The 12986-nt window shown below is 43.7% G+C and overlaps 1 protein-coding gene across 1 annotated transcript in view; it reads right to left on the bottom strand.

Moving 5' to 3' along the window:
- Nucleotides 1–12986, bottom strand: part of XRCC5 (X-ray repair cross complementing 5) — an 89399-nt gene that overhangs the window by 29738 nt on the left and 46675 nt on the right. Inside the window, exons 15-16 of the mRNA XM_032354738.1 lie at nucleotides 12123–12216; nucleotides 9952–10021 (exon numbers count right to left, since the gene is read on the bottom strand). Coding sequence (XP_032210629.1) covers nucleotides 9952–10021; nucleotides 12123–12216 — 164 coding nt within the window. The remainder of the gene's footprint in view (nucleotides 1–9951; nucleotides 10022–12122; nucleotides 12217–12986) is intronic.

The following is a 12986-nucleotide window of genomic DNA, read 5'->3' as shown; positions in this document are numbered from 1 at the left end:
CACTGAAAAGATAAATCACAGGCTGCGAAAAATATTTGCAAATCACATATCTGACAAAGGACCTGTATCCAGAATATATATAGAATTCTCTACATCTAGATAAGAAAACTGAATTAAGAAATGGGGAAGAGATTCAGATAGACATTTCACCCGAGGAAATAAGACATATGAATTGCCTACAACCATCTGAAAAAAGGTCAGCATCATTAGTATTTAAGAAACTGCAAAAAAGTCCCACACAGGGATGCCAACACATCGCCACCAGAACAGCTATAATTGAAAAAACAACACAAGCGTCACCAAAGATATGGAGAAAGTGGAACTCTCAGTCACTGCTGCTGAGATGTTAAAGTGGTAAAAGCTGTCTGAAAGGAGTTTGGCTATTTCTTAAAAAGCTAAACATAAACTTCCCAGCAATTCTACTCTCACCTAAGAAAAACAATAAAATACAAACACTTGTAATTTTCATAGCATTACTTATAATAGCTAAAACCTGGAAACTATCCAAATATACCCATCAATTAGTGAACTGATAAACATAACATGGCACATCCGTAAAACAGAGTATTATTCAGCAATAAGAAGAAATCAATTACTCAGGATGCCTGGGTCGTTCAGTTAGTTAAGCGTCTGCCTTTGGCTCAGGTCATGATCCCAGGGTCCTAGATCGAGCCCTGCATTAGGCTCCCTGCTCGTGGGGGAGCCTGCTTCTCCCTCTGCCACTGCCCCTGCTTGTGTTCCCTCTCTTTCTCTCAAATAAATAAAATCTTTTTAAAAAAAAAATCAATTACTGATACATGCTACATCAACAAACTTCAAAAACATGCTAAGTAAAAGAAGCCACATGCAAAAGACTGCAGACTGAGTGATGCCATTTATGTGAAATTTCCAGAAAAGGTAAGCCAGTAGAAACAGAAGTGGTGACCTGGGGTGGTGATAGGAAAAAAGAATGGACTACAAATGGTCAGGGGGACCTTTCTGGGGTGAGGGAAAATTTTTAATTGGATTGTGGTGATGATCCCATAACTATGTAAGTTTACAAAAGATCACTGAGCAGCACACAGAATTAGTGGAAAGACTTGTGGAGATCTACCACAGATGGAAAGGAGTCCTCCACTACGTTTCCATGACAGAATAACTGCTGAAGCTCAGACGGTGAATTTTATCCTCAGTGTCCCAAGGAAAACACTACTAGATTCCAAGGGCAAGGGAACTGTCAAAAAGATCGCTCCCAAGAGAAATGGCTTCTGACTCCAATGGCCTACAAAGGCTAGCCTCAGTGTTTCAGCTGCATCTCATCACCACGGAAAGATATGAAGAGATCAATTCTAAAATTTCAGCAGTTTAATCTGACAAAGGAAATGAAAATGGGCCTGTAGCAGTCAGCTCTGGCTGCCATAACATAACACCACGGGCTAAGGAGGCTTCAATGTAAGAAATTTATTTCCTCACAGTTCTGGAGGCCAGTGCTAACACGGCCAGGTTTGGGTTGAGGGCTCTCTTCCTGGCTTGCAGTCAGTCACCTTCTCACTATATCCTCAGATGGAAGAGAGAAAAGACAGGAAGAGAAGAGAGAAGAAGAAAGCATAAACCTGATGTCACTTCTTATAAGGTCTTCAATATCATTATAAGGAGGGATCCACCCTCATGTCATCTGAACCTCATGACCTCTTCTAAAAGGCCCCAAATCCAATATTATCACATTAAGGGTCAGGGTTTTAATGTATGAACCTTGGGGAGACACAGTTCAGTCTATAACAGGACCTTTAATCACTATTCACTGAAGATTTTTCTCCAACTGTCCATAACAAACCACAAAAGATTTAAAAAAAAAAAAAAAAAGTTGGGGCGCCTGGGTGGCCTAGTCAGTTAAGCATCTGCCTTCGGGCTCAGGTCGTGATTCCAGGGTCCTGGGATGGAGTCCTGCATCAGGCTCCCTGCTCAGCACGGGGGCCTGCTTCTCCCTCTCCTGCATACCCCTGTACTTGTGCTCTTACTCTCTGTGAAATAAACAAGCAAAAATCTTAAAAAAAAAAAAAAAAAAAGGAGGGGGGGAATTGTTAAAAAAAAAAAAAAAAAGTTAACTATTCTCTTTTGCCCAAAGGCATCCAAGCTGACAATATCCTCAAGCCCTCCTGAAACTGTGCTCCACATCTGAACAAAACTCCCTTCCTTTTTCTAGCCTAAAAAACAAGCATGCCATTTTTAAAACTTTCATGCAGGCGTGCCTAACAGACAGGACTAACTGTATCAAATTATACTTGCCACTTCTTTCTGTGTCAGCATATTTTTTGCCTTGGGCTTGCAATTTGAAAGGGGAGGGCCCAAACACTTTTATTGCATTGAAGTGGGACTCCAAGCTGTTTCTAGGCTCCTCTTAACACATTTCAGCTGATTAGTGACTATTTTAACAAAAGCCTAACATCCTTTCCTAAACATCTTAATTGGTTAAGAGCTTCTGTTGTTTGCCACGAGCAGTCCCTTTAAGTCATTGATTAAAGCAGTTTGCACATCAGCACAATCTGAAATCAGTTTCCTTCTTCACCCAGCTGGGCGTAGGAAGCAATCTTGAGGACAGCCCAATTCAAGGAGAACCAAGTGCAACGCCCTGCAGGATGGTCACACACCATGCAAGCAAGAGGTGCAGAATGTATAAGAGGTTGAGGGCAAGAGCCGAAGCGCCCTAAGGAAGTACTTCCCCTGCTCCCTCCTCCCACATCGAGCTCCTGAGCCCACAGCACCAGCCAGCTGGAGAACACACCCTCTCTGGGAAGCGTCACTGCTCCGAGTCCCTAGTCCCTAGTCCCGAGCGAGCGGAGCCGCCTGTGAGCAGCCTCCTCGCAGTCCGGTGGGCCGGGTCACCGCAGCAAGCCGACGGGTCCCACGTTCAGTGGGGCCTTGAGACTAGACTCTGCTCTTCTGGGGGCTCTGACGTGGGGAAAGTGCTCATGTGAGTTCCCCATTTTCAGCCAGAGGGAAAAATACCCTTTCCATATTTAACACAAAAAGGGGGGAAAAAATCACCCAGCAGGTTGAAGGCAGGAACTTCGGCCTGACAGCAAAGAACGGACCGCTGGAGGCGGGGCGCTGCCACGGAGCACATCTGGACTCCCTGATCGCTCTCTGAAGAATCTCCGCGCTCACTGACAACAGACCCACAGCAAACAGCCTTTTATTTTTGTACTACCAGTTGGCTCTCTTTCTTAACGGATAGCCAGGCTACATTTTACAAGAACCATACCCTGTAATTAGACATCTTCTGATTCACAAATTGACAGGAACTTGAAAGAATTTAAAAAGCTGAGTAAGAATGGATAGCAGCCTTTTAGGAGCGTTGATGAAAACCGAAAAGATCTGCAGAGTGGTTATGTGTGCATGATGGTCTTTGCTTCCTGTGTCATGTCTCTTTTCTTCCTTCTTTTTGCCTTCATTCAAAGAATTTCATTTTAATTATTTGGCTGACGAGTTTTATTATATTAAAATGTAAACTGCAGGGCAGTGCTGTGCCATTTAATGAAATGTATGCATCCTGTGAAGAAGTTTAAGCCACAAGATCCAGTGTCCTCCCCACACGTGCAGTCATCAGTGGAAAGTCAACGACTCCCGGCCTGAGTCCACCCGCATGAAAATGCGCGAGTGAGACCCTCGGAGTCACGGCTGTATGATCATCCTGTCAGTTACTCAATTACTAACACACCCTTGCAGCGGGTCTCCTTTAAACTTCCAAATAAATGGATCGCTGTTTCCAAATATAACTTGTCATCAATAAATGAGTCATAAAATAACCCCAACAGTCAAGTTCCGGAGTTTAACAATTTAAAACCAAATCAGTCAAAAGGGAATCCTGGGAAGAACAAATGGCATATTTAATAAAAAAAAAGATGAAGTATGGACTAAGCCTCTAGAACCCATAATTATGTATTTTCTCTCTCTTGACTAGATGTGTCACAGCTGTTTTGTGAAAGGACTAAGAAAGTATGTCACACTGCTAAAAAATAAGACAGAACTTTATAGGGCTGAAGATGTTTACAATTTCAGTTGCTATTTGTATTTTGTATCCTTCTTTCAAGCCGTTCAAGGTATCCAACAGAACTTATTTTTTTTAATTCACCAGCTCTGTGTAAAACAACAGAAAAGGGCTATATTCTTATCTTCCTCTATTTATCTGGAAAGAGAAGCTACATAAACCATACCCAAGATTACATTAACACACACACACACACACACACACCCCCAATGAGAAATTTCTCCTAGATCTCAATTCTTGGGGATCCACAGTTTGGGTTTGCCTCATGGCAGAGTCATATGATGCACATAAGTAAACAAAACTGAAAAAAAACCCGTCTATTTGGCTTTGATGAATGATGTAATTTTATCATGACCTGTTATCACTTTCTACCTAGTGTTGGTAAATTTTAAGAGAAACACCCTAGGTGGCTCAGTGGGTTAAGCCTCTGCCTTCGGCTCAGGTGATGATCTCAGGGTCCTGGGATCGAGCCCCACATCGGGCTCTCTGCTCAGCAGGGAGCCTGCTTACCACCCTCTCTCTGCCTGCCTCTCTGCCTACTTGTGATCTCTCTCTCTGTCAAATAAATAAATAAAATTATTAAAAAAAGAAAGAAAGAAACACCCTTTAACACTTAAGGGATACTGTTTGATAATCAATGAGAAAGAGGTACACGGGAGAACAAAGGCAAAAAGACTTGAGGATGAGAAGTGGTCCAAAGAAAGTGAGACGGAACAGATACAAGAAAAATAATGAAAGGCCTCAGAGCCAGAAAATAAACTGATCCTCACCTAATCAGATGGGTATGTGCACACTCCTGCTCCCTGTGCTAAAATCTAATGGTAAATGTCCATACTGGTCCCGCTTAGGATGGCTCTTCTTGACAGGTTTGTTTTTTAAACCACCCATGCTCCTGTGAGCTCAGGTGGGTGGAATGGAGCTCTACCACCCTGTCACTATTCAGAAGCCTAATACAGAACCTACAATTATTTTCTTAAGTGAAATTTTTTCTAATTTTTTATTTATTTGAGAGTGCGTGCTCGCACAAGAGAGAGCACAAATAACGGAAGGGACAAAGGAAGAAGCAGACCGCCTGCTGACCAGGGAGCCCTTTGGGGAGGGCTCGATCCCAGGACCCTGGGATCATGCCTGAGCCCAAGGCAAACACTCAATCAACTGAGCCACCCGGGTGCCCAGAACTTACAATCTAAGTGGCAAAAACAGGGTCCAGGGAACAAAGCCTCACTTCATTTTTTTTTTTTTTTTTAAAGACCCCACCTATTTATTTGACACAGAGAGATCACAAGTAGGCAGAGAGGCAGGCAGAGAGAGAGAGAGAAGGAAGCAGACTCCCTGCTGAGCAGAGAGCCCGACGCGGGACTCGATCCCAGTACCCCGAGATCATGACCCGAGCCGAAGGCAGCGGCTTAACCCACTCAGCCACCCAGGTGCCCCAAAGCCTCATTTCAATCTTTTATCTGCCTCCACAGATCCATATTTCTGATTTGTAAGGTCCTCAGAGAACCTATTTTTGACACACCAGGTACATTCAAGCTACTTGACATAGTATCTCATACTTCGTGCGAACATCTCAATTCGGACCCATCTTGATCACATGAATTTAGAGAGTTGAAATAATGTGGCTCTTCCTCCTCCTCTAATCTGCTGTCTTTCAACCATTATAGCATTCTTCCTAAGTGAAAGCAGGGAAGGGACAAGGAGTTTGAAATCCATGGTGTTCCTCCAGCGGTTGGTGTTGGACTATTTACATAAAGGGATCCTGGATTCAAGGAGTCTCTGAGAACGCTTTGGACTCCGGTTCTTCCAATAAGCCGTAAGTGCAGACAAGAGACATCCCGGATGAGGGCGCTCATGCACTTAGGACTACCGTGTGAGAGAAACAAGTCTACTTTCACCACTGAGAAATGATTACTATGCATATGGCTGTGGTCAAGAATTTTTCTCTTGTAAAACTGCAGTGACAGAATGGTGGGGTGGGCAGGGTGGGTGAAGGAAAGGCACCAGAAAAAGAAGTGCACCTCAGAACCAAAGACAGCTTACAGAAGCATCAGTAGCCAGAAAGAACACATTCCTGGGGTTCAGTGTCATCTCTAGGCCAATAAGCTTAAGACAAGAAATATCCCTCACACTGAAAACCAGAAGGTAAGAAATCGCGTAGATGCCTAGTTTAGACTGTTGGTGTCCAGGGGAGGATCACAACACTCTCGCTATGACTATTTAAGCCAGATGGAAAGAAATTATACCCAGGTTTCAGTTTATAATTATAGATGAACGGGTAAAGTTCTAAGCGTAAAACTATCTTACTCTCTGTTACTGATCATGCTTTTGGCAACTGCATTTAAAAAGATCTACTGGAGTTGAGAGAAGAGCTTCCCCCTCCCTTGCCCTAGGCAGAGACTCCTGGCAGGGACAGAGAAGAACAATACCAGAAAGGTAGCTTCAAGTCTGGAGGACAACTTTGGGCTTTGGGGAAAGTGAGTCTTCACCACAAAGGGCCTTAGTAGAGATGCCCACGCAGAACAAAGCTAGGAGAAGTAATGAACAAATGAAACTCCTGGAGCTTGAAGCAAGGCAAGGAAGGATAATAGGGAAACCAGGTTAGGACCACAAAACAGAATCGGTTGCTCACAGGTGGGCTGTCTCATTTCCCCACAAGCTCTGCAGAAAGTCCACCTTTGTGAGGTCACTACGGAACTCTGACCCAGTCCTAGACAGAGGAACAGAGGGACACCATCATCACACCAGCAGCAGCGCACCAGGACTCAGTCACATTCAACATAAAAGGTTGGTCTCCTCCTCAGAAGTCCTACCTACAGACACAAGGTTGAAAATACATGACCTTATTAAGTCTGAAAACCAACAGAAATGTGTAGGAAAAAAGGGCATTAGGAATCAGGAGAAACAGTCGGTTAAATAGAAAAATCCAGTATTTGAAAAAGACATGGATTTGAATCCCTGTGTGATTTTGGAGGGAAGTTCATTTCTCCTAGTCGTACAGTTTGTCCCCCAAAGTGGGGAGAATGCTACCTATTGTAATTTATATGCCCTGTAGGAGTTACCTGCCCTTGTCACTTTCATAAGATTGCTTCGAATCCCCAATTCCACGGCCTGGGGTAACACTGTTTTCTGGACATGTGTGCAAATTCTTAAGAATTTACGCTCTCATGAGCTCTTCAGACTCTGGTCTCCTATGCTCTCAGGTCCTTTCTCTGCTCTGCCTGAAGTAATTCCAGACCCAAAACTCTTGTCTCTTTACCAGTTTCCCCAAACAGAGCTCTCAAACCAAGGAATCCAGAATTTTATTGACACTGAAGACTGGCAGTTATGAGTTGGGAACACATTGCTGAACAGTGTCCTTATATACATTCATTCACTTCCTCTCTACCTTTTCTTTCTTTCTTTCTTTTTTTCTTTTTTTTTTTTTAAGATTTTTATTTATTTATTTGACAGAGATCACAAGTAGGCAGAGAGGCAGGCAGAGAGAGGAGGAAGCAGGCTTCCTGCTGAGCAGAGAGCCCGATGCAGAGCTCGATCCCACGATCCTGGGATCATGACCTGAGCTGAAGGCAGAGGCTTTAACCCATTGAGCCACCCAGGCGCCCCACTTCCTTTCTACATTTTCTACTCACCCCTTTCTTTTCTGAACTAGCTCCAGTTTTTCTACTTCTATGATGTTAATAGATTCCCTCTTCTCTGAACCCTAACTGGCCAACCACCAAGCCGAGACAGAGGCTTAGCCTCTACCCTAAGCAGTTACCAAAATATTTTTCCAATTAAAAAAAAACCAACAAGCCGACTTTTCTCAGAAAATTCTAGCACCAACTATTAAAGCTCTACCGTCTTCTCCATTTGCTCACATGACTGCAAGAGTGCTATGTGGGGTAACGGAGACAAAGAATATAATAGCTCAGCATATGCTATTACATACAGAATATGCTGGCACAATGACTTTAACATAGCAGACACTAGTGGCTGCCTTTACATTCTTGATCATGCCAGATTTAGTCCCTAAAGAGACCACGCCTTTATCAGCCAGAAAGACTAGTCCCTTCCAAAGGGAGGACCCCTGCCTTTGGCCAAGGTAATCGACAACATACAACCGAAAGCTAAGAAGGCCTCCATCTTTCTTCAAATACATGATGATCATGATAGTCAACAGCTGGCTGACTTCTGACAGTAATGACTGTGCATTCTTCCAAACACAGTCACAATACGCAGCCAAGCAGAAAAAGCACAGGTGTGAATGCCGGGGACGCTCCCTTCTATCACCCCCATACATGAAAAAGAGAAATTCTGAAGTACTGTTTCCACCAATTCTTCTCGAAAGCTGTCACTTTAATTTTAGAGCCCATTCATCTACTGAGTTGTAGTTTTGTTTTGTGTTAAACTCAAGAGATTTTCTCTTATATGGCAGCTTTTAACAGGACAAAAAGCTCTGTCCCCACCTCAAATCACAACACACATACAGAATATCACAGTAACAAAGCTTGTCTTCGGAAATTCTCAGGGGCTGGCTTCCGGTGTCCCTGCCAAGATGGTGGTCCAGGAGACCGTATGCTCTGGGGCTCAGCTGGTCACGACTACCTTTGGGCAACAGCACAGCAAGCTGAGGCATCTTGCTAGGATTCTTGGAGTCTCAAGAAGTAACCTACACCTATGCCACGCACTGCAGAGGTCAAACTAGAAACTGGAGATTTTCCTAGACATTTGGAGTCATTTCCCCTGCTAAAATGTCAAGAAGCTGGGAGAGAAGTTCTGTGCACATGTTCACATAAACACAGAGGAGGCAGCCCAAGACAGGCCTGACCCTGGGTGGCAATAATGAACACAATGTTCTCGTATGCACAAACCCGCAGGATTAGAACTGCCAGCCACCACTCCTTAAAGAGTAAATAAACACAGGAACTAGAACAGTCAAGTGAATGAATGTTGGTCCCAGATCCTCTGTCCTTCTAATATGAGCCCAAGCCTAAATGCAATTCCAGGTTATAATTCATAAAGAGAAAGTGTGAGGATGTAGTCAATTTTAGAAAGATCAAATCTAGTTGCAGCAGCAGAGTGTTCTGGGACTTGTGTAAAGAGGCTCAAACCCTTAGGCCTAGAACAAGATTTACGGGTCACTGAAAAGAGGAAGATATGACACAAAAATGTTTTATTCCAGGGGCACCTGGGTGGCCCAGTCATTTAACCATCAGACTCTGGATTTCGACTTAGGTCATGACCTCAGGGTTGTGGGTTCAAGCCCCGCACTGGGCTCTGTGCTCAGCTCACGGTCCGTTTGTCCCTCTCCTTTCGCTCTTCCCCCCTGCTTTCACTGGCTTTCTCTTTCTCGAATAAATAAATAAATACAAAATATTTTTTTAAAAATACTTTTTTAAAAAATATTTTATTCTGGGGTGACTGGGTGGCACAGTGAGTTAAAGCCTCTGCCTTCAGCTCAGGTCATGGTCCCAGGGTCCGGGGATCAAGCCCTGCATCGGGCTCTCGGCTCAGTGGGGAGCCTGCTTTCTCCTCTCTCTCTCTGCCTGCCTCTCTGCCTACTTGTGATCTCTGTCTGTAAATAAATAAATAAAAATCTTAAAAAAAAAAAAAAAAGTTTTATTCCAAGCTCATTCACAAGACTCCAGAGAACTTCAGTGAAGTGGAACCAAAAGCTCTAAGGTTCTGGCCTACGGTTTTCTTAATAAAAAGCCCTACAGATTAGCTCTTTCCCTGCTTGGGCAGACCTGTGCTGAGTTCACCTTCTGCTCAGAATGTTGCTCTGATGATCTCACCAGTGACAATCACAAAGGCCCACCAGGAAAGAAACCCGCTATATAAGGTTACCAACAAAAGGCTACATACGCTTCTTAATCTAGATTATAAATCTATCGCCCTAACTACATATCTTCCCTTAAATGCAGAGCCAACAGCACAGCACTCACCTTCCTCAAAGCTGGCCTTCTTCTGCCTCACTAGAACACGGAAGTTTTCAGCAGGATTCACACTTCCAACCTAGAACACATGCACAGACAATAAACCCACAGATCACTTCTCTTTTTGGCAGCAACTCAGGCAATATGAGATGGCTTAATGTAGTAAGTTTGCTCCTATAAAATAAAACCAAAGACAAAGAGAAGGTCCTTTCTATTCATTTCCCTTTCTGGGGTTGTGTTCAAAGCAAGCCGATTCCTGTGGCCAAAGAGCTGCCATCTGTACTTCCACTTACCTCTCTTTCTGGAAGCTGACTTCTTTCCGGAGAGGTCAGAAGTATTACAACCTAAGTCACCAGTCAGTTCAGCCGGAAAGCTTTATGGGACACAACGCTGGTACATCCAGACACCAAACCAATTAGGAAGGGGAGGATTCTATGGTTTGGGGTCTGTCCAGAATATGTTCGCCCCACGGAAGATGACACGAGGTATAACTGCCTGATACTTGGTTTGCTGAAATGCCCTTTTGTGGGGACTGCTGAGGTCTCTCTGGCATTAGAAGTTCTAGTAGAACATGCAAACATGTCCAAGCTGCCCATGTCCCCCCAGAATAAAAGCAGATATTGTGTAAAGATTTACCATAGTGCAAGGGGGGAAAGTTTTAAAGATGAAACTATGCCACACTATATAGCACTTCCTGATCCTGGTCTTTAATCTTCCAGTCCCAACCTAGAGACACCTGGATGGCTCAGTCAGTTAAGCAACCGACTCTTGATTTTGGCTCAGGTCATATTCTCTGGGTTGTGAGATCAGGCCCCGCATGAGGCTCCACGCCCGGGGGAGCCCCTGCTTAAGATTCTCTCTTTCCCTGGGTGCCTGAGTGGCTCAATCATTAAATGTCTGCCTTCAGCTCAGGTCATGATCTCAGGTCATGATCACATGAGGCTCCCCGCTCTGTGGGAAGCCTGCTTCTCCCTCTCCCACTAACCATGCTTGTGTTCCTTCTCTTGCCATGTCTCTGTCAAATAAATAAATAAAATCTGGAAAAAAAAAAAAAAAAAGATTATCTCCCTCACACCCTCCCTGTCCTACCCTCTCCTTAAAAAAAAAAAAAAAAAACAGAAACAGAAACAGGGGTGCCTGGGTGGCTCAGTGGGTTAAGCCTCTGCCTTCGGCTCAGGTTATGATCTCAGGGTCCTGGGATCGAGTCCCGCATCGGGCTCTCTGCTCGGCAGGGAACCTGCTTCCTCCTCTCTCCCCTGCCTGCCTCTCTGCCTACTTGTGCTCTCTGTCAAATAAATAAATAAATTCTTAAAACAAAAACAAAAACTTCCAGTCCCAACCTAATAGGCCCAAAGTATCACTCAGTTCACAGGAGAGAAGATGACAGGCTTCTATTATTCCTAGTAAACTTTGATACAAAATGTACTAAAGTTTCCAGTTGGCTCTGGCACAGCAGTCAGAAAAGCTCTCAGAACAACTAAGGTCATGATCTTTTTTCCTTTACTGTAAAACACTGAAATAAAAATCTAAATCATTTTAAGATGGTCAGTTTTCCTGGGAGCCTTTCTTTTTAGGGTGGAAAAAAGGCACGCTTTAATGCTAACTATCCTTCCTAGTGCATTTGGCTAGTAAGGGACAATTTTTAAGGTTCACTGATTCAAAATAATGCCACTTAACAGAAGGCAATATATTCAAGTTCCAAAACCTTCTCACATTAAATAAAGTGTCAAAGGATCCTTGGTTTGAGAAAATCCTAAACTTGCGAAGCCTGTTCTGAAGTTATACATCAGAAAAGAAATAGAGGAGTCATGCTCTTAAATTTTACATATTCGGAGACTAGGACTCCTCTCATCAACCTCCACTTCTCCTATCATTTTAACTAAACAGAAAGCTGCAAAGTAAAGCCAACCAAAAATGCTCTCCCGGAAGTGCTACTACTGAGCTCTTCCAGGCGCTGCACACTACATGTGCTCTGCGCACATGTGTCACGGAGCTACTTCTGTAACGCATTCCCTGACAATAAAGGAAGCAGTGTGGGAAGGAGGTACATGGTTCATAGCTTAGAGACACCAGAGAAAGTAAATTACTAACGGACGAACAAAAATTGCTGCGATCCTCCTCCCTCCCCCAAGTCCCAACCTTCCAAGAAGGCGGAAGCACCCTGGGGAAGTTCTGCTTACACTGGTGACGCTGCCTTCAGCCAGGCTGGAGACGCTAAAGTCAGCCGCCCCTTCCTCAGTCTTCAGTTTTTTAGAAGTGGGTCCCTCTTCATGGCTGGAAAAAAAATAAACGGATTTTTTTCTCTTAAAACAGACTAAATAATACTAAAACCAGACGTGGTTGACCTGTGAAGTATACATTTATTTTTCAAGGGTCAAAAATCAACAGCCCTGCTTAGTTCTTCTTGACAAGGAGCCTGCCCCCCACAGGCCCAGAATTTCTGAAGGCCTGCCGGGAGCAGCCCTGGCTCTGCATCACAGAGCCAGAAGTCATAATCAGTAGCCGTAGCACAGAGCCCCCTACAAAGAGGAAGCTACAAGCAAAAGTAAAGGAAATCCGGCATTTCAGGAAGAGAGACCCATTTGCCCTTCAGATACCATTTGCTAGCTTCTATCTCAGAATCGATAGCTATTAGCTTTCCATGGACATGGATGACCTTTGGATCTAATACCCCATCTTTTCCACCATGTACGCGACAGCTTTATAAGCTTCTACTCACAGCTGTTAAAACTTACTAGACCATCCCTAATTAAATATGCAAGACCTTGTTCTTAGAGAAGTCCTTAAACTAAAAAAAACTACTTTCAAAGAAAGCCTTTTAATCTGTTCTTTTATAAACCTAATTCTGTTTTGGGCAATATGTTAACAGTCCAACAGCATCTGTGTAGTAAGGGAAAGATGATTCCAAGGAACCGTATCAAACATCTTGTCTCAAGTAACATGCTGGCTTCTACAGCCTTCCTTAAAGTCAAGAGGAGGACAAATTAATTGCAAAGGAGAAGAAAATCAAATCCAAAGACTCTGCCTATAAGCTCCCTTAAGCT

Source organism: Mustela erminea, chromosome 8 (assembly GCF_009829155.1).
Source record: "Mustela erminea isolate mMusErm1 chromosome 8, mMusErm1.Pri, whole genome shotgun sequence".
Lineage (NCBI taxonomy): Eukaryota > Metazoa > Chordata > Mammalia > Carnivora > Mustelidae > Mustela > Mustela erminea.
This window is presented reverse-complemented; position numbering and strand designations above follow the sequence as displayed.